Source organism: Eschrichtius robustus, chromosome 21 (genome assembly GCF_028021215.1).
Source record: "Eschrichtius robustus isolate mEscRob2 chromosome 21, mEscRob2.pri, whole genome shotgun sequence".
Classification (NCBI taxonomy): domain Eukaryota; kingdom Metazoa; phylum Chordata; class Mammalia; order Artiodactyla; family Eschrichtiidae; genus Eschrichtius; species Eschrichtius robustus.
In genome coordinates this window covers 24186211-24204674 of record NC_090844.1, presented here as the reverse complement: position 1 = coordinate 24204674, position 18464 = coordinate 24186211, and the positions used below count along the sequence as shown (strand labels likewise).

Genomic DNA, 18464 nt, shown 5'->3' with positions numbered 1-18464 from the left:
AATTTAACGTCATATTTAAAATGTCAGAACTACTGTGTGTGACATAATTCCTTCAGCAGCTATGTAAATCTGACCTGTAAATTCCCTGATATGGTGTACATTTTAAAATAATTTTGTGTGCCTTTTTGGAATTAGATGTTTTTGTTGCTGACGTGGAAGTTTGACCTGAAGCTATTTTCTCTCATATATGCCTGATGTGAGCAGAGCTAGCCATGTTAGTCACATTGTTCTCAAAGCTTGGCTAAGAGGTAGATAGTTGGGGGCTTGTAGCTTTCACTTAGCGAAAGCTGGGGAGAGCACTGTTCCTGTTCTTGCAGCAACAGCAAACCCTGGGCAGCTTCAGAGTTGCAGTTTTCTTGACTCCATCAGAGAGCTGAGGTTGCAGGGCAACCACCTAACCTGGAATGGAAGGAAAGGCAGGCACCTCCAAGAAAAGGTGGGATGCAAACACGTGTCTACCTGGCACAGGGAACATGAACACTTCTCAGAAGAATTCAGTTAAAATGTTTAATGACCTGCTAAACGCTTAGTGTGGACTAGCAAGCGAGTGTAGAACCCCTGGGGGCCGCAGACACATGGGAGTTCGCACCCACTCACAGGCTCTTCTCCGCAGACTGCCCTCGCTGCTTACAAAGCAGAGGCCAGGGTGGGGATACTGGCATTATAGGGCAGGTGTGGAGGAGGGGAGCAGTAGACGCTTCAGAAGAGACATGAAGCCCTGTCTGGCTTCTCCTTCCTCTCTGTCTCCTGTGAGACAGAAGCCTTCAACTCCTGTGAGGAGAAAAGAAAGACAAACCCTCTACCTGGGGTAAGGGAGGAATATATGCTGGGCCCAGAACTTTGGCAGAGGGGGCGGGTCAGGAACATTGAGAAGGCTACCCCCAGACACCTCGGAACATAGGGCTTGTCTAAATGAAGCTGAGGCTTAATCGGAATATCAGAGAACTCCCACCCACCCCCATACAGGCTGACAGATTTGGAGTAACAGGTAGCAGTGGAATTCCGTGAGTCGCAAGAGCATGGAGGCTGACAGACCATCCAAGGTGCAGCATAGGGAAGACATAAAAGAGCAGGTTGAGCAGACACTGAGGAAAAACCCTCTGGCAAAGCAGTCTCTACCCTAAACACAAGGTATGGCTGGAGGCATTTGGAGCCTGTGGTGCATTGTGGGTAACCATAGCAGCAACAGATTCCAAACCAGGTTCACATTCTGACAATAGAATGCCTCTACCTCCACACGCTGAAGGCCTAGCAGAAGGAAAGGCGTGCCCATTTCCCAGCACAAAAACTATTTACCTCAGTCTCAGCTGTCCTACAGAGGATATCCTGCTTTCAAAAAAATTATGAGGCATAAAAAGAAGCAAGGAAAAGCAAAGCACTTTTGAGACAAGGGAATTTACAGAACCAAATTCTTAGGACACAGATATTGGAACTGTCAGACATGGAATTTAAAATAACACTGGTTGATATGTTAAGGCCTCCAGTAGTAAAGGCAGACAGCATGCATGATCAGGTAGGATACTTCATCAGAGAGATAGACATTATAAGAAAATCAAATGAAAATTCTAAAAATGAAAAGCACAGTAACAGAGACAAAAAATGCCTTTAGTAAGCTCATTAGTCCACTTGGCATAGCCAAGGAAAGAATCTGTAAACTGCAAGATAGGCCAGTACAAATTAAACTGAAATGCAGAGAGACAAATGTGAAGAAATACAGCAGAGCCTCCATTAGCTGTGAGATAACATCGAATGGTCTGAATTTATAATTAAAATCTCAGAAGGAGAAGAGAAAGAGAATGGGAGAGAAGAAATAATGGCTAAGTATTTTGTAAAATTAATGATAGACACCAAATCAGAGGTCCAGGAAGCTCAGAGAACATGAGGCAAGATAATCCCCCAAAAGAAAAAACACCTAAGCGTATCATTTTCAAACTGCCAAAAACTGAAGGTGAAGAGAAAATATTGAAGTAGTCAGAGGAAAAAGCTCATTACAGAGGAAAAAAGAATTACAGCAGACTTGTCAATTGACCCTGTGCAAACGAAAACACAGTGCAGTGACATCTTTAAAGCACTAAAAGGGAAGAAGTTTTCAACACAGAATTCTGTACCCAGCAAAAGTAATCTTTAAAAAAAGAAGGATAAATACTCTCTCAGAGGAATATTCTCTCAGTATCACAGAAACTGAGAGAATTCACTGTCATCAGACCTGCATTACCAGAATTCCCTGAAGGAAGTTCTTCAAGCAGAGGGGATGTGACACTAGACAGAAACTTGGACCTATACAAGGAAGTAAGTGTGCTGTAAGTGGAATAAATGAAAGTAAATATAAAATTCATGTTTGTCTAATTAAAATTTTTAATTAAAAATTTTAATCACTCTGAAAGATAGCTAAAGATAGCTGACTATAAAGCAGAAATATTAGACATGAATTTGTGTTTAGAGCATATGTAAAAGTAAAATTTATGACAGTAGCTCAAAGGTCAGGAGGGAATATACTATTATAACATCTTTACATATGATCTGGTATAATTTACTTGAAGTTAGGCTCTGGTTAGCTAAAGATGTGTATTGTAAACCCTAGGACAACCACTGAAACCATTAAAAAAAAGTATAGTTAACAGTACTATATTGTATAGCTGAAAGCTGCTAAGAGAGTAGGTTCACAAGAAAAAGGATTATCACTATGTGAGGCGATTTATGTTAACTGAACTTACTGTGGTAATCTATTCACAATATATACATGTATCATATCATTATGTTATACATCTAAAATTAATACGGTGTTATATATCAATTACATATAGCTCCATAAAGAAAACTATAAGTAATAAGACAATAATAGAGAGAAAATGGAATCATAAAAGTATATTTAGTTAATCCAGATGAACACAGGAACAGAAGGAAAAAGGGAGTAGACGAAACAAATAGAAACAGTGAGCAAGATGATAGATTTTATTCCAACCACATTAAGTGATAATTATGTTAAATGTAAATCATCTAAACATACTAAGACAGATTTTCATCTGTCTAAACATACAAAATCATATAACATACTTTTCACTGTAAAATCATCTAAACATACTAATTGAGATAGATGTAAATTGCCTAAACATAGTAAGACAGATTTTCAGATTGGATGCAAATGCAAGACCCAAGTATACGCTGTCTATGAGAAACTTTATAAAAACGTGGGTTAAAAGTAAAAGGATATAAAATGATGTATCATGCAAACACTAATCAAAAGAAAGCTAGAGTATTAGTATCAGGCAAAGTAGTCTTCAGAACAGAGAAAATTACCAAGGATAAAGAGGAACATTACATAATGATAAAGGGTTCACTTCTCCAAGAATATATAATAGTCCTAAATATATGTATATTTAACAACAGAGCTTTAAAATACATGAGTTAAAAGTAGATACAGGACTTCCCTGGTAGTCCAGTGGGTGAGACTCCACACTCCCAATGCAGGGGACCCAGGTTCGATCCCTGGTCGGGGAACTAGGTCCCGCATGCATGCTGCAACTAAAGATCCCACGTGCTGCAGCTGAGACCTGGTGCAGCCAAAATAAGTAAATAAATATATTAAAAATACAGCTATAACTGAAAGGAGAAATAGACAAACCCACAATTAAGATTGAATTTCACAGCACTGCTCTCTCAATAATTGATTGAACAAATAGATGGAAAATTAATAAGGATATGAAAGTCTTAAACAATACTATCAACCAACTTGACCTCATTGATATTTATAAAACAAGACTACCCAAAAACAGAATACAGATGTTTTCCATTGTACATGGGATATTCACCAAGACAGATGGTATTCTAGGCCACAAAACCTTAATGAATTTAAAAGAATTGAAAGCATATAAAAGATGTGCTTGGATCATAATGGAATTAGACTAGAAATCAGAGATATATTTGGAAATGCTCCAAAGTATTTGGAAATTAAATAACACTTTAAAATAACTCGTGGTTCAAGGAGGAAATCACAAGGGAAGTAAAAAAGTATGTTGAATTAAATGAAAGTGAAAGCACAAGATATCAAAATTCATGGGATGCAGCTACAGCAGTGCTTAAAGGGAAATAGAGCATTAAATGGTTACATTAAAAAAGGATGTTATGTTATGGATATACAACATTTTATTCATCCATCAGTTGATGGGCATTTGACTTGTTTCTACTTTTTGGCTATTGTGAATAATGGTACTATGAACATTCATGTACAAGTTTTTGTGTGGAAGTAATTTTTCATATATCTTAAGTACATACCTAGGAGTGGAATTGCTGGATCATATGGTAATTCCAATGGCTAACTTTTGAGCAATTGCCATACTGTTTTGCGAAGTGGCTACATCATTTTACATTCCCACCAGCAGTGCATGAGGGTTCCAATTTCTCCACATCATTGCTAACACTGATTTTAGCTGTCGTACTGGGTGTGAAATGGTATCTTATCGTAGTTTTGATTTACATTTCCCTAATGATGAGCATCTTTTTGCTTAATGGCCATTTGTATATTGTCTTTTTTTATTTTTTAAATTTTTATTTATTAAAAAATTTTTATTTTTATATTGGAGTATAGTTGATTTACACTGTTGTGTTAGTTTCAGGTGTACAGCAAAGTGATTCAGTTATACATGTATATTATCTTTTGAGAAATGTCTGATTAAATTCTTTACCTATTCAAAAAATTTTTTTATTATAGAATTTTTTTTCTGTGCTATACAACATATCCTGTTGCTTATCTATTTTATATACAGTAGTTTTTGTATCTCTTAATCCCATTCCCCCAGCTTGCCCCTCCCCTCTTCCCTCCCCCGACTGGTAACCACTAGTTTGTTCTCCATATCTGTGGGTCTGTTTCTGTTTTCTTATATTCACTCCTTTTATTTTTTTAGATTTCACATATAAGTGATATCATACAGTATTTGTCTTTCTCTTTGTCTTACTTCATTTAGCACAATACCCTCCAGGTCCATCCATGTGGTTGCAAATGGCATTATTTCATTCTTTTTATGGCTGAGTAGTATTCCATTGTATATATGTACCACATCTTCTTTATTCATTTGCTGATGGACACTTAGGTTGCTTCCATATCTTGGTTATTGTAAATAGTGCTGCTGTGACTGTCGGGGTGCACATAGCTTTTTGAATTAGTGTTTCATTTTCTTTGGATATATACCCAGGAGTGGAATTGTTGGGTCACATTGGTAGTTATATTTTTAGTTTTTTGAGGAACCTCCATACTGTTTTCCATAGCGGCTGCGCCGAGTTACATTCTCACCAACAGCGTACAAGGGTTCCCTTTTCTCCACATCCTTAACAACATTTGTTATTTTCATCTTTTGATGACAGCCATTCTGACAGGTGTGAGGTTATATCTTATTGTATTTTTTATTTGTATTTTCCTGACGATTAGAGATGTTGAGCATCTTTTCATGTGCCTGTTGGCCACCTGTATGTCTTCTTTGGAAAAATGTCTATTCAAGCTTCTGCTCATTTTTTAATCAGGTTGTTTATTTTTTTGATATTGAGTTGATAGAGTTGTATGAACCATTTGTATATTTTGGATATCAACCCCTTATCTGTCATATTATTTGCAAGTATTTTCTCCCACTTGGTATGTTGTCTTTTCGTTTTGTCAGTGGTTTCCTTGGCTGTGCAAAATCTTTTAAGTTTAATTAGGTCTCATTTGTTTATTTTTTATTTATTTCTTTAACATCTTTTTTGGAGTATAATTGCTTTACATTGTTGTGTTAGTTGCTGCTGTATAACAAAGTGAATCAGGAGGGCAGACAGCAGAACTACAATTCTGCATCCTGTGGAACAAAAACCACATTCACAGAAAGACAAGATGAAAAGGCAGAGGGCTATGTACCAGCTGAAGGAACAAGATAAACCCCCAGAAAAACAACTAAATGAAGTGGAGATAGGAAACCTTCCAGAAAAAGAATTCAGAATAATGATAGTGAAGATGATCCAGGACCTTGGAAAAAGAATGGAGGCAAAGATCAAGAAGTTGCAAGAAATGTTTAACAAAGACCTAGAAGAATTAAAGAACAAACAAAGATGAACAGTACAATAACTGAAATGAAAAATACATGAGAAGGAATCAATAGCAGAAGAACAGATAAGTGACCTGGAAGACAGAATGGTGGAATTCACTGACATGGAACAGGATAAAGAAAAAAGAATGAAAAGAAATGAAGACAGCCTGAGAGATCTTTGGGACAACATTAAACGCAACAGCATTCGCATTATAGGGGTCCCAGAAGGAGAAGAGAGAGAGAAAGGACCCGAGAAAATATTTGAAGAGATTATAGTCGAACACTTCCCTAACATGGGAAAGGAAATAGCCACCCAAGTCCAGGAAGCACAGAGAGGCGCAGGCAGGAGAAACCCAAGGAGAAACACGCCAAGACACATAGTAATCAAATTGACAAAAATTAAAGACAAAAATTATTGAAAGCAACAAGGGAAAAATGACAAATAGTGTACAAGGGAACTCCCATAAGGTTAACAGCTGAGTTCTCAGCAGAAACTCTACAAGCCAGAAGGGAGTGTCATGATATATTTAAAGTGATGAAAGGGAAGAACCTACAACCAAGATTACTCTACCCGGCAAGGATCTCATTCAGATTCAAGGAAATCAAAAGCTTTACAGACAAGCAAAAACTAAGAGAATTCAGCACCACCAAACCAGTTCTACAGCAAATGCTAAAGGAACTTCTCTAAGTGAGAAACACAAGAGAAGAAAAGGACCTACAAAAACAAACCCGTAACAACTAAGAAAATGGTAATAGGAACATACATATCGATGATTACCTTAAACGTGAATGGATTAAATGATCCAACCAAAAGACACAGGCTCACTGAATGGATACAAAAGCAAGACCCATATATAAGAGACCCACTTCAGACCTAGGGACACATACAGACTGAAAGTGAGGGAATGGGAAAAGATATTCCATGCAAACGGAAATCAAAAGAAAGCTGGAGTAGCAATACTCATATCAGATAAAATAGACTTTAAAATAAAGAATGTTACAAGAGAAAAGGAAGAACACTACATAACGATCAAGGGATCAATCCAAGAAGAAGATATAACAATTATAAATATATATGCACCAACATAGGAGCCCCTCAATACATAAGGCAACTGCTAACAGCTATAAAAGAGGAAATTGACAGTAACACAGTAATAGTGGGGGACTTTAACACCTTACTTACACCAACGTACAGATCATCCAAACAGAAAAGTAATAAGGAAACAGAAGCTTTAAATGACACAATAGACCAGATAGATTTAATTGATATTTGTAGGACAGTCCATCCAAAAACAGCAGATTACACTTTCTCCTCAAGTTCTCATGGAACATTCTCCAGGATAGATCACATCTTGGGTCACAAATCAAGCCTCAGTAAATTTAAGAAAATTGAAATCATATCAAGCATCTTTTCTGACTACAACACTATGAGATTAGAAATGAATTACAGGGAAAGAAACGTAAAAAACACAATCACATGGAGGCTAAACAATACGTTAATAAATAACCAAGAGATCACTGAAGAAATCAAAGAGAAAATCAAAAAATACCTAGAGACAAATGACAGTGAAAACATGACGATCCAAAACCTATGGAATGCAGCAAAAGCAGTTCTAAGAGGGAAGTTTATAGCAATACAAGCCTACCTCAAGAAACAAGAAAAATCTCAAACATTCTACACCTTTAGGTGTAACCTAAAGGAACTAGAGAAAAAAGAACAAACAAAACCCAAAGTTAGCAGAAGGAAAGAAATCATAGAGATCAGAGCAGACATAAATGAAATAGAAACAAAGAAAACAATAGCAAAGATCAATAAAACTAAAACCTGGTTCTTTGAGAAGATAAACAAAATTGATAAACGATTAGCCAGACTCATCAAGAAGAAGAGGGAGAGGACTCAAATCAATAGAAATGAAAAAGGAGAAGTTACAACAGACATACAGAAATACAAAGCATCCTAAGAGACTACTACAAGCAACTCTATGCCAATAAAATGGACAACCTGGAAGAAAAGGACAAATTCTTAGAAAGGTATAACCTTCCAAGACTGAACCAGGAAGAAACAGAAAATATGAACAGACCAATCACAAGTAATGACATTGACACTGTGATTAAAAATCTTCCAACAAACGAAAGTCCAGGACCAGATGGCTTCACAGGTGAATTCTATCAAACATTTAGAGAAGAGCTAATAACACCCATCCTTCTCAAAATCTTCCAAAAAATTGCAGAGGAAGGAACACTCCCAAACTCATTCTATGAGGCCACCCTCACCCTGATACCAAAACCAGACAAAGATACTACAAAAAAAGAAAATTACAGACCAATATCACTGATGAACATAGATGCAAAAATCCTCAACAGAATACTAGCAAACAGAATCCAACAACACATTAAAAGGATCATACACTATGATCAAGTGGGATTTATCCCACAGATTCAAGGATTCTTCAATATACGCAAATCAATCAATGTGATACATCATATTAACAAGTTGAAGAATAAAACCATATGATCATCTCAATAGATGCAGAAAAAGCTTTTGACAAAATTCAACACGCATTTATGATAAAAACTCTCCAGAAAGTGGGCATAGAGGGAACCTACCTCAACATAATAAAGGCCACATATGACAAACCCACAGCAAACATCATTCTTAGTTGTGAAAAACTGAAAGCATTTCCTCTAAGACCAGGAACAAGACAAGGATGTCCACTCTCGCCACTGTTATTCAACATAGTTGTGGAAGTCCTAGCCACAGCAATCAGAGAAGAAAAAGAAATAGAAGGAATACAAATTGGAAAAGAAGAAGTAAAACTGCCACTGTTTGCAGATGACATGATACTATACATAGAGAATCCTAAAGATGCCACCAGAAAACTACTAGAGCTAATCAATGAATCTGGCAAAGTAGCAGGATACAAAATTAATGCACAGAAATCTCTTGCATTCCTAAACACTAATGATGAAAACTCTGAAAGAGAAATTAAGGAAACACTCCCATTTACCACTGCAACAAAAAGAATAAAATACCTAGGAATAAGCCTACCTAAGGAGACGAAAAGACTTGTATGCAGAAAACTAGAAGACACTGATGAAAGAAATTAAAGATGATACAAACAGATGGAGAGATATACCATGTTCTTGGATTGGAAGAATCAATATTGTGAAAATGACTATACTACCCAAAGCAATCTACAGATTCAGTGCAATCCCTATCAAATTGCCAGTGGCATTTTTTTTTTTTACAGAACTAGAACAAAAAATCTTAAAATTTGTATGGAGACACAAAAGACCCTGAATAGCCAAAGCAGTCTTGAGGGAAAAAAACAGAGCTGGAAGAATCAGACTCCCTGACTTCAGACTATACTACAAAGTTACAGTAATCAAGACAATATGGTACTGGCACAAAAAACGGAAATATAGATCAATGGAACAGGATAGAAAGCCCAGAGATAAGCACCTGTGGTCAACCAGTCTATGACAAAGGAGGCAAGGATATAGGAGAAAAGACAGTCTCTTCAATAAGTGGTGCTGGGAAACCTGGACAGCTACATGTAAAAGAATGAAATTAGGGACTTCCCTGGTGGCGCAGTGGTTAAGAATCTGCCTGCTAATGCAGGGGACACGGGTTCGAGCCCTGGTCTGGGAAGATCCCACATGCCGCAGAGCAGCTAGGCCCGTGAGCCACAACTACTGAGCCTGCGTGTCTGGAGCCTGTGCTCCCCAACAAGAGAGGCTGCGACAGTGAGAGGCCCGCGCACCGCGATGAAGAGTGGCCCCCGCTTGACGCAACTAGAGAAAGCCCTCGCACAGAAACGAAGACCCAACACAGCCAAAAATAAATTAAAAAAAAAAAAGAGAAAGGAATGAAAGTAGAATACTCCCTAACAGCATACACAAAAATAAACTCAAAATGGATTTAAGACCTAAATGTAAGACTGGATACTATAAAACTCTTAGAGAAAAACATAGGAAGAACACTCTTTGACATAAATCACAGCAAGATCTTTTTTGATCCACCTCCTAGAGTAATGGAAATAAAAACAAAAATAAACAAATGGGACCTAATGAAGCTTAAAAGCTTTTGCAAAGCAAAGGAAACTACAAACAAGATGAAAAGATAACCCTCAGAATGGGAGAAAATATTTGCAAATGAATGAACGGACAAAGGATTCATCTCCAAAATATAAACAGCTCATGCAGCTCAATATTAAAAAAACAAACAACCCAATCGAGAAGTGGGCAGAAGACCTAAATAGACATTTCTCCAAAGAAGACATACAGATGGCCAAGAGGCACATGAAAAGCTGCTCAACATCACTAATTATTAGAGAAATGCAAATCAAAACTGCAATGAGGTATCACCTCACACCAGTTAGAACGGACATCATCAGAAAATGTACAAACAACAAATGCTGGAGAGGGTGTGGCGAAAAGGGAACCCTCCTACACTCCTGGTAGGAATGTAAATTGATACAGCCACTATGGAGAACAGTATGGAGGTTCCTTAAAAAACTAAAAATAGAAGTGCCATACGACCCAGCAATCCCACTACTGGGCATATACCCAGAGAAAACCGTAATTCAAAAAGACATATGCACCCCACTGTTCATTGCAGCACTATTTACAATAGCCAGGTCATGGAATCAACCTAAATGCCCATTGACAGACGAATGGATAAAGAAGATGTGGTACATATCTACAATGGAATATTACTCAGCCATAAAACGGAATGAAATTGGATCATTTGTAGAGACGTGGATGGATTTAGAGACTGTCATACAGAGTGAAGTAAGTCAGAAAGGGAACAACAAATATTGTATATTAACTCATATATGTGGAACCTTGAAAAATGGTACAGATGAACTGGTTTGCAGGGCAGAAATAGAGACACAGATGTAGAGAACAAACGTGTGGACACCAAGGGGGGAAAGTGGTGGTGGGGGGGGTTGGTGGTGGGATGAATTGGGAGATTGCGCTTGACATGTATACACTAATATGTATAAAATGGATAACTAATAAGAACCTGCTGTATAAAGAAATAAATAAAAATGAAAAATTTGAAAAATAAAAGTGAATCAGCTATATGTATACATATATCCCCATATCCCCTCCCTCTTGCATCTCCCTCCCACCCTCCCTATCCCACCCGTCTAGGTGGTCACAAAGCACCAAGTTGATCTCCCTTTGCTATGCAGCTGCTTCCTACTAGCTATCTGTTTTACATTTGGTAGTGTATATATGTCAGTGCTACTCTTTCACTTCGTCTCAGCTTACCCTTCCCCCTCCCCGTGTCCTCAAGTCCATTCTCTACGTCTGCATCTTTAATTCTGTCTTGTCCCTAGGTTCTTCAGAACCTTTTTTTTTTTTTTTAAGATTCCATATATATGTATTAGCATATGCTATTCGTTTTTCTCTTTCCGGCTTACTTCACTCTGTATGACAGACTCTATGTCCATCCACCTCACTACAGATAACTCAGTTTTGTTTGTTTTTATGGCTGAGTAATATTCCATTGTATATATGTGCCACATTTTCTTTATCCATTCATCTGTCGATGGACACTTAGGTTGCTTCCATGTCCTGGCTATTGTAAATAGAGCTGCAGTGAACATTGTGGTACATGACTCTTTTTGAATTATGGTTTTCTCAGGTATATGCCCAGTAGTGGGATTGCTGGGGCATATGGCACTTCTATTTTTAGTTTCTTCAGGAACCTCCATACTGTTCTCTATAGTGGCTGTATCAATTTACATTCCCACCAACAGTGCAAGAGGGTTCCCTTTTCGCCACACCCTCTCCAGCATTTATTGTCTGTAGATTTTTTGATGATGGTCATTCTGACCGGTGTGAGGTGATACCTCATTGTAGTTTTGATTTGCATTTCTCTAATGATTAGTGATGTTGAGCATCCTTTCATGTGTTTGTTGGCCATCTGTATGTCTTCTTTGGAGAAATGTCTATTTAGGTCTTCTGCCCATTTTTGGATTGGGGTGTTCGTTTTTTTGGTATTGAGCTGTATGAGCTGCTTGTAAATTTTGGAGATTAATCCTTTGTCATTTGCTTCATTTGCAAATATTTTCTCCCATTTTGAGGGTTGTCTTTTCATCTTGTTTATGGTTTCCTTTGCTGTGCAAAAGCTGTTAAGTTTCATTAGGTCCCATTTATTTTTGTTTTTATTTCCATTTCTCTAGGAGGTGGGTCAAAAAAGAATCTTGCTGTGATTTATGTCATAGAGTATTCTGCCTATGTCTTCCTCTAAGAGTTTTATAGTGTTTGGCCTTAGATTTAGGTCTCTAATCCATTTTGAGTTTATTTTTGTGTATGGTGTTAGGGAGTGTTCTAATTTCATTCTTTTACAGGTAGCTGTCCAGTTTTCCCAGCACCACTTATTGAAGAGGCTGTCTTTTCTCCATTGTATATTCTTCCCTCCTTTATCAAAAATAAGGTGACCATATGTGCGTGGGTTTATCTCTGGGCTTTCTGTCCTGTTCCATTGATCTGTATTTGTTTTTTGTGCCAGTACCATCTTGTCTTGATTACTGTCACTTTGTAGTATAGTCTGAAGTCTGGGAGCCTGATTCCTGCAGCTCCATTTTTCTTTCTCAAGATTGCTTTGGCCATTCGGGGTCTTTTGTGTTTCCTTACAAATTGTGAAATTTTTTGTTTTAGTGCTGTGAAAAATGCCATTGGTAGTTTGATAGGGATTGCATTGAATCTGTTTATTGCTTTGGGTAGTATAGTCATTTTCACAGTGTTGATTCTTCCAATCCAAGAACATGGTACATCTCTCCATCTGTTGGTATCATCTTTAATTTCTTTCATCAGTGTCTTATAGTTTTCTGCATACAGGTCCTTTTTGTCTCCTTAGGTAGGTTTATTCCTAGGTATTTAATTTTTTTTGTTGCAGTGGTAAATGGGAGTGTTTCCTTAATTTCTCTTTCAGATTTTTCAGCATTAGTGTTTAGGAATGCAAGAGATTTCTGTGCATTAATTTTGTATTCTGCTGCTTTACCAGATTCATTGATTAGCTCTAGTAGTTTTCTGGTGGCATGTTTAGGATTCTCTATGTATAGTATCATGTCATCTGCAAACAGTGACCACTTTACTTCTTCTTTTCCGATTTGGATTCCTTTTATTTCTTTTTCTTCTCTGACTGCTGTGGCTAAAACTTCCAATACTATGTTGAATAATAGTTGTGAGAGTGAACAACCTTGTCTTGTTCCTGATCTTAGAGGAAAGAGACTAGGATGCCTAGATCTTGGTTTCTAAATACCATTCTCCAGTAAAAGGAGTCAGGACTCCTTGGCAAAGAGTTGATTCCAAGTTTGGGGAAATGCAAGATGAGCTTGGAACATGTTTTGGTACCAGAAAGTAAGAGAATGCTCAAAAAACCCCCAAACAACAAAAAAGGGAAGCAAGTCAAAAAGAGCCAGGGACAATTTGAAGGGACTCAATGACCAAAGCCAGGATATTTGAACAGGAAAATAAATAATGATAGTAATGAGTTATAATCCATGAAATAAAATAAATATCCATGAATCCATACTAAATTAACAATTGAATAAATAGATTGGATCGAGAATCCAATCCATTTATTCAGTAGTCTTCCTTATAGTAGAATTCTAAGCCATACGTATGAAAGGAATGATGGAAGTAACATGCCGTTAGGCAAACCCACAAGTATCAGTTGTTGTAGGCACGAGCCATCAATGGATGCTGAAATTAGTGAGCTAGCGTGTGCTGAGAAACAGGGTGTTTAGGCATAGTCTCAGCAGATCTCCCCACAGGGTGCTTATTAATTACAAAGGGAAAAATAATAGCTTCATGGTGGAGAAATCTGACAGACACCACCTTAACCAGTGATCATTCTAACAGCCCCAGTAATAAGACATGTGAACATCATGGACCCTTGATGTTAGGTCCTGAGAAGGGCACAATGTCTTCTCTGTGATGTTCTTGCCCAAAATGTATAACCTCTATTTAATCACAAGGAAATAGCAGACAACCACACATTGAGGGCCGTTGTATAAAATAACTACAGAAACTCCTCAGAAGTGTCATGGTCCTGAGAGATGAGGAGACACTGGGCACACTTAGAGCCTGGAGCAAGGAGACACGGCAGCTAAACACAGTGGAATCCCGGGTGGGCTACCGGACCAGGACGACCAGGACGGGGACGCAAGTGCTAAAACTGGTGACATGTGAATAAGGTCTGTAGATTAGTTAATAGGCTTGTATTATTAGTTTAGATAATTTTACTAAGATCATATACAGTGTTAACATTAGGGAAAGCTGGGCAAAGCCTGTACCGGAGTTCTGTGTACTAAGGTTGCAACTCTTCTGTCAATGTAAAATTATTTTAAAATAAAAAAGTTTAAAAAATGTAAAAAGAAAAGAGATACTCTGTGATGCCCAGAGAATAACATTTCATACGTTCAGTGATCAAATTGTTGAGGATGTGCTAAATTCAGTGCCTACCCTAGTAGGAAACTTATGAAATAGAATATCCGCTCCCGAGGAGCTTGTAGCCTTTCAAGGGGCTGAGAAAGTCATGCAAACAATTGATTGTCATCTGTTAACTGGTTTCTGTAATCTATGCAGATGAAAGTTCAGGGAGCATATAGGAAAAAGAGCTCCTAATGTATTGAAAGAAATTAAAAATTTTTTTTATTTAGAGATGTTTTGGATTGAAATAACTTTGTGCCCAGGTTGAATTCTTTGTAGTAGATTGTCACTTTTGCATTTGGTCACCGTCAGCAAAAAGCTTTTCAGTGTGTGGCAGAAAACAGATTTCCTAAGTATCACTGGAGCCCCAGCTGTTAGAGCGTCATTTGCTTCATGTAATACGTATTGAAATAGGAAAGAGGAGAACAGTCTGGTCCAGCACAGTATCATGTGCCTACTTTGTTTACAGCTTGTGAATGGACCACTCTCCATTCTCACTTTTTACCTGAAAGTAAGGCAGGGGGCGGTGCCGGCACCACCTGGATTAGGCCTCTGGGATGCCTTGCCGGGGAGGAGGGTGGGGATGGGGGTAGGTGGTGTCGTGTGTGAGCTTGCCGTGCTTGAGAGGTCTCCGGTGAGCAGGAGGCCCAGCCCCAGCCTCAGGGCACCCAGCGAACTTTCCTTTTTCACCATCCAGAGTACAAATGTCTTATGATTTGCCATCATAAGACATTTTTTGTGTGTTGGAAAGTAGATGTTAATAATGAAGTGAAACCTGGTTATTTGAGCCTGTCTTTAGGGACAGAATTTAAGATGCATACGAGTTTAATTCTGGACATGTCCCAATTGTGATCTCTTTTGGTTGCAGAAATGGTGGTGTGGCAGAGGGGCCGGGGTCTCTGAGAACAAGGAGTAGGCTGGATGGAAGGCCTTTCTCCTCTGTCTTCCAGGGCATGGGAGATAGTGTTACTGTCTCAGTATTCGTCCCCTTACTTTCATGACTTCTTAGTCACCCATCCCCCATTTATTTGATTTCAAAAGGCCTTTTTTGCAAATAAGCTGTTGTAACTCCTCAGTCCGTATAAAACTTTGGTTCCTCATCTCCCTGTGTGTTTCTCTTCTCCTGTAGGAGAGGAAGTGGGGTATACTGAGCTCATGAGAGATGATCAGGAATTTGAACTATTTCAATGGAGAACTGATTTCTGGAATTAAAGGAGAGGGTCAACTGCGTTTCTTCCCAGGAAAGCTGGGAGGCTCAATCACATGGCCCTTCATTTATAGGCTCTAAAAATAGAGCAGTGCTGATCTGGTCTGTAGGGATGCAGTTCGTGTTCCCAGGCCCTCCTGCTGCTCTGTGTCCAGCATCTGAATGTTCCTGTCTTCCTTTGTTTTTACAATGAAATCTCAGATGTGCTAATTGAGATCAGAGGAGATAATATTGAAGCCTGATTTCGATCACACTGAGATGTTATAGCTTATAAACATCTATTGTACAGTAACTACTGTCTTGTTGGCACAGAGTTTCAGAAACTGTGGAGGAGTGTCACTGTGGATTCAATGGATGAGGAGAAAATTGAAGAGTATCTGAAGCGACAGGGTATTTCTTCCATGCAGGAATCTGGACCAAAGAAAGTGGTATGTACTCTCTAGAAGAAAACGTAATCTTCTGCTCTTTGAACTGTTAGCCTGCTTCCTGTGCAGCTCTCGGAAGAGCAGGTAGGTAGGTAGTTCTCCCTTCCTGTTTTTTCTGTGTCCTAATCCCGTGACCTTGGTCAGGTGCATTCAGATCGCATCCGGTATATTGAGGGCCAGCGGATCTCTTTGCCCTCAGGTGCTGCTCGCCAGGTATTTGAGAGCCTCCCCGCTCCAGCCGCTGTCCGGCAGTCAGTGCCTGCTCTTAAGCTCCAGCCATAGGACGCGTGGTGCCCACGTGTTGTCCTCCCAGTTTCTGCCAGGGGCTTGCTTCAGCATTCTGGCCTTTATGATCTTCATCCCACCCCCCAACCCCTCTTGCTCCCGGAGCCCAGTGGTCTTGGTGCCTGGCTTTGCCTTAGCCCTGATCACATTGAATTATCCTTGTTGACTTTCAGATCCCTTAGGAACCAGATATTACTGTCCTTACAGCCCCCGAATCCTGCTCATTGGAGGGATTTGTAATTGAATGAAGACCTGTGAATTCCTTGTACCAGCTAACCAGCTCTCTGCAGTCCAGGGACAAAGCCAGGATGAGAAATATTTCACTAACACCCTCCTTCCCTTGTCCACCATCGTGCCTTGTAGCTTGACTTGTGACTTTGTGTTTTATTCAGTGAAGTTTTATAGGACTCCTTTAAAAGGGAAAATTCATTGCCAGTGATCTCCAAGAATTAGTGTGATTGCAGCACTTCATGGTTTCCTGTCATTGCTTAGTTTGTTAATATTATGTGATATTAGGATTTCAAGTATACAGTGAAGAACAGAGGATAATATTTAACAGATCTTTCTGTGTTCATCCACTTCCCAATTTGCCCATATCTCTATATTTTGCTGTATTTGCTTCAGGTCTTTGTTTTATTGGTAATTAATGGTGGATAAAATTTTAAACCTGATAATATAGATGAAAAACAAAACAGATTTACTGCCTCTCTTTTTATCCACTTCGTGCCTACAACAGTTCTGGTTAGTTTTCATGCCAGTCCATTTATTCCAGGTGGAGGTATGCACTTCACTGTAACAGAAAGCCCTGGTTTGTGTTTTCGAACCAGGATTGTGTGGATTGGTGTATGTGAGGCTGGGCTGCAGAACAGAAAAAAGGTCACAAACCCTGCATCTCTTTGCTGCTGGTTTCTGGGGCATCTTTTGTAAATCCTCCCCATATTACCGCTCTGAGTAGCTGTTGTTTCTAACTGTCTTTACCTTTTCCTGTAGGCTCCTATTCAGAGAAGGAAAAAGCCAGCTTCACAGAAAAAGCGACGGTTTAAAACTCACAATGAGCACTTGGCCGGGGTGCTGAAGGATTACTCTGACATCACTCCTGGCAAGTAGTGAACAGTTTTGTCTGAGAGCAGACTTACAGAGTCAAGATCTTCCTTGTTGACGCTGGGATCTGAAGACTGACCGTCTTCCCATTCTACTTCTTAGGACCAAGGACAGGAGCAGTTCAGTTTACAGAACTAGTGCAAATTACCAAACTCGAAGCTTATTTTCATTAATGGGCTAATGAGAAATGTTATGTCCCCTGTTAACCTCCTGTTACTTCTTGGGGGAAAGGCGCTCAGCATGGCATGCAGGTGTCTTTGCTATTTATCTCTACTTCTAAGTGGTTCCTGGTTCCATTTTCCCTTTCATTACCTTAGAACAAGTTTGCCGATAGTCTTGAACGCAGTATTTGTTTATTCCAAAAGAGCATATTTATAATAAAATCGTTGTAGAAGGAGCTCTGAGGTGTCAGTGAGTTCAGTTTGCTTCTTTCCATTCTTGGCAGTGACGGGTGGCAGCTCGTCTTTGAGTCCCACAGGTGGTGTCTGGAATGCGTCGGAGACTGAGGTCTGGGCTGCGTTGCTGAGCATGTGGGTTTCACAGTTGGAACCCAAGGTGTGCCTCTTGGTAGCAGGTGAAGCAGTAAAGGTACACCACATGTGATTTTTTAATGCTTGCTTTTAAAAGGATAAATCAGTATTTAGCCTCTTGGATTTCGCAAGTCATGTTCTCATGCCATCTCCAGCAAGGATGAAGACATGACTGTGTCCCAGCCCTGATGGGGCTTGGCCCTGAGGTTCTTCTTTCAGAGACTCCCTCCGTCTCCCAATCCCTGGCTGAGCTCAGGAGAGCTGCTGTCACACATGTGGGTTAAGAGTTGTGACTTTTGGGGAAATCTATGGTCATTCCATCATTCTATGGTAAACTACCCATTTTCCTTATCTGTGCTTGTTTTATGGTCTGTGGTGGCCCTTTGGGGTGATTGTTATAGTTCTCATATCACAT

General features: G+C 39.1%; 1 protein-coding gene across 1 annotated transcript in view; it reads left to right on the top strand.

Annotated features, from left to right (window-relative positions):
- The window catches only part of GTF2E2 (general transcription factor IIE subunit 2), a 62183-nt gene extending 44267 nt beyond the window's left edge, over positions 1–17916 (top strand). The window contains exons 7-8 of the mRNA XM_068532223.1: positions 16021–16136; positions 17409–17916. Of these exons, the coding sequence (XP_068388324.1) occupies positions 16021–16136; positions 17409–17525 (233 nt within the window). The 3' untranslated portion in view covers positions 17526–17916. The remainder of the gene's footprint in view (positions 1–16020; positions 16137–17408) is intronic.
- The last annotated feature ends 548 nt before the right edge of the window (positions 17917–18464 follow it).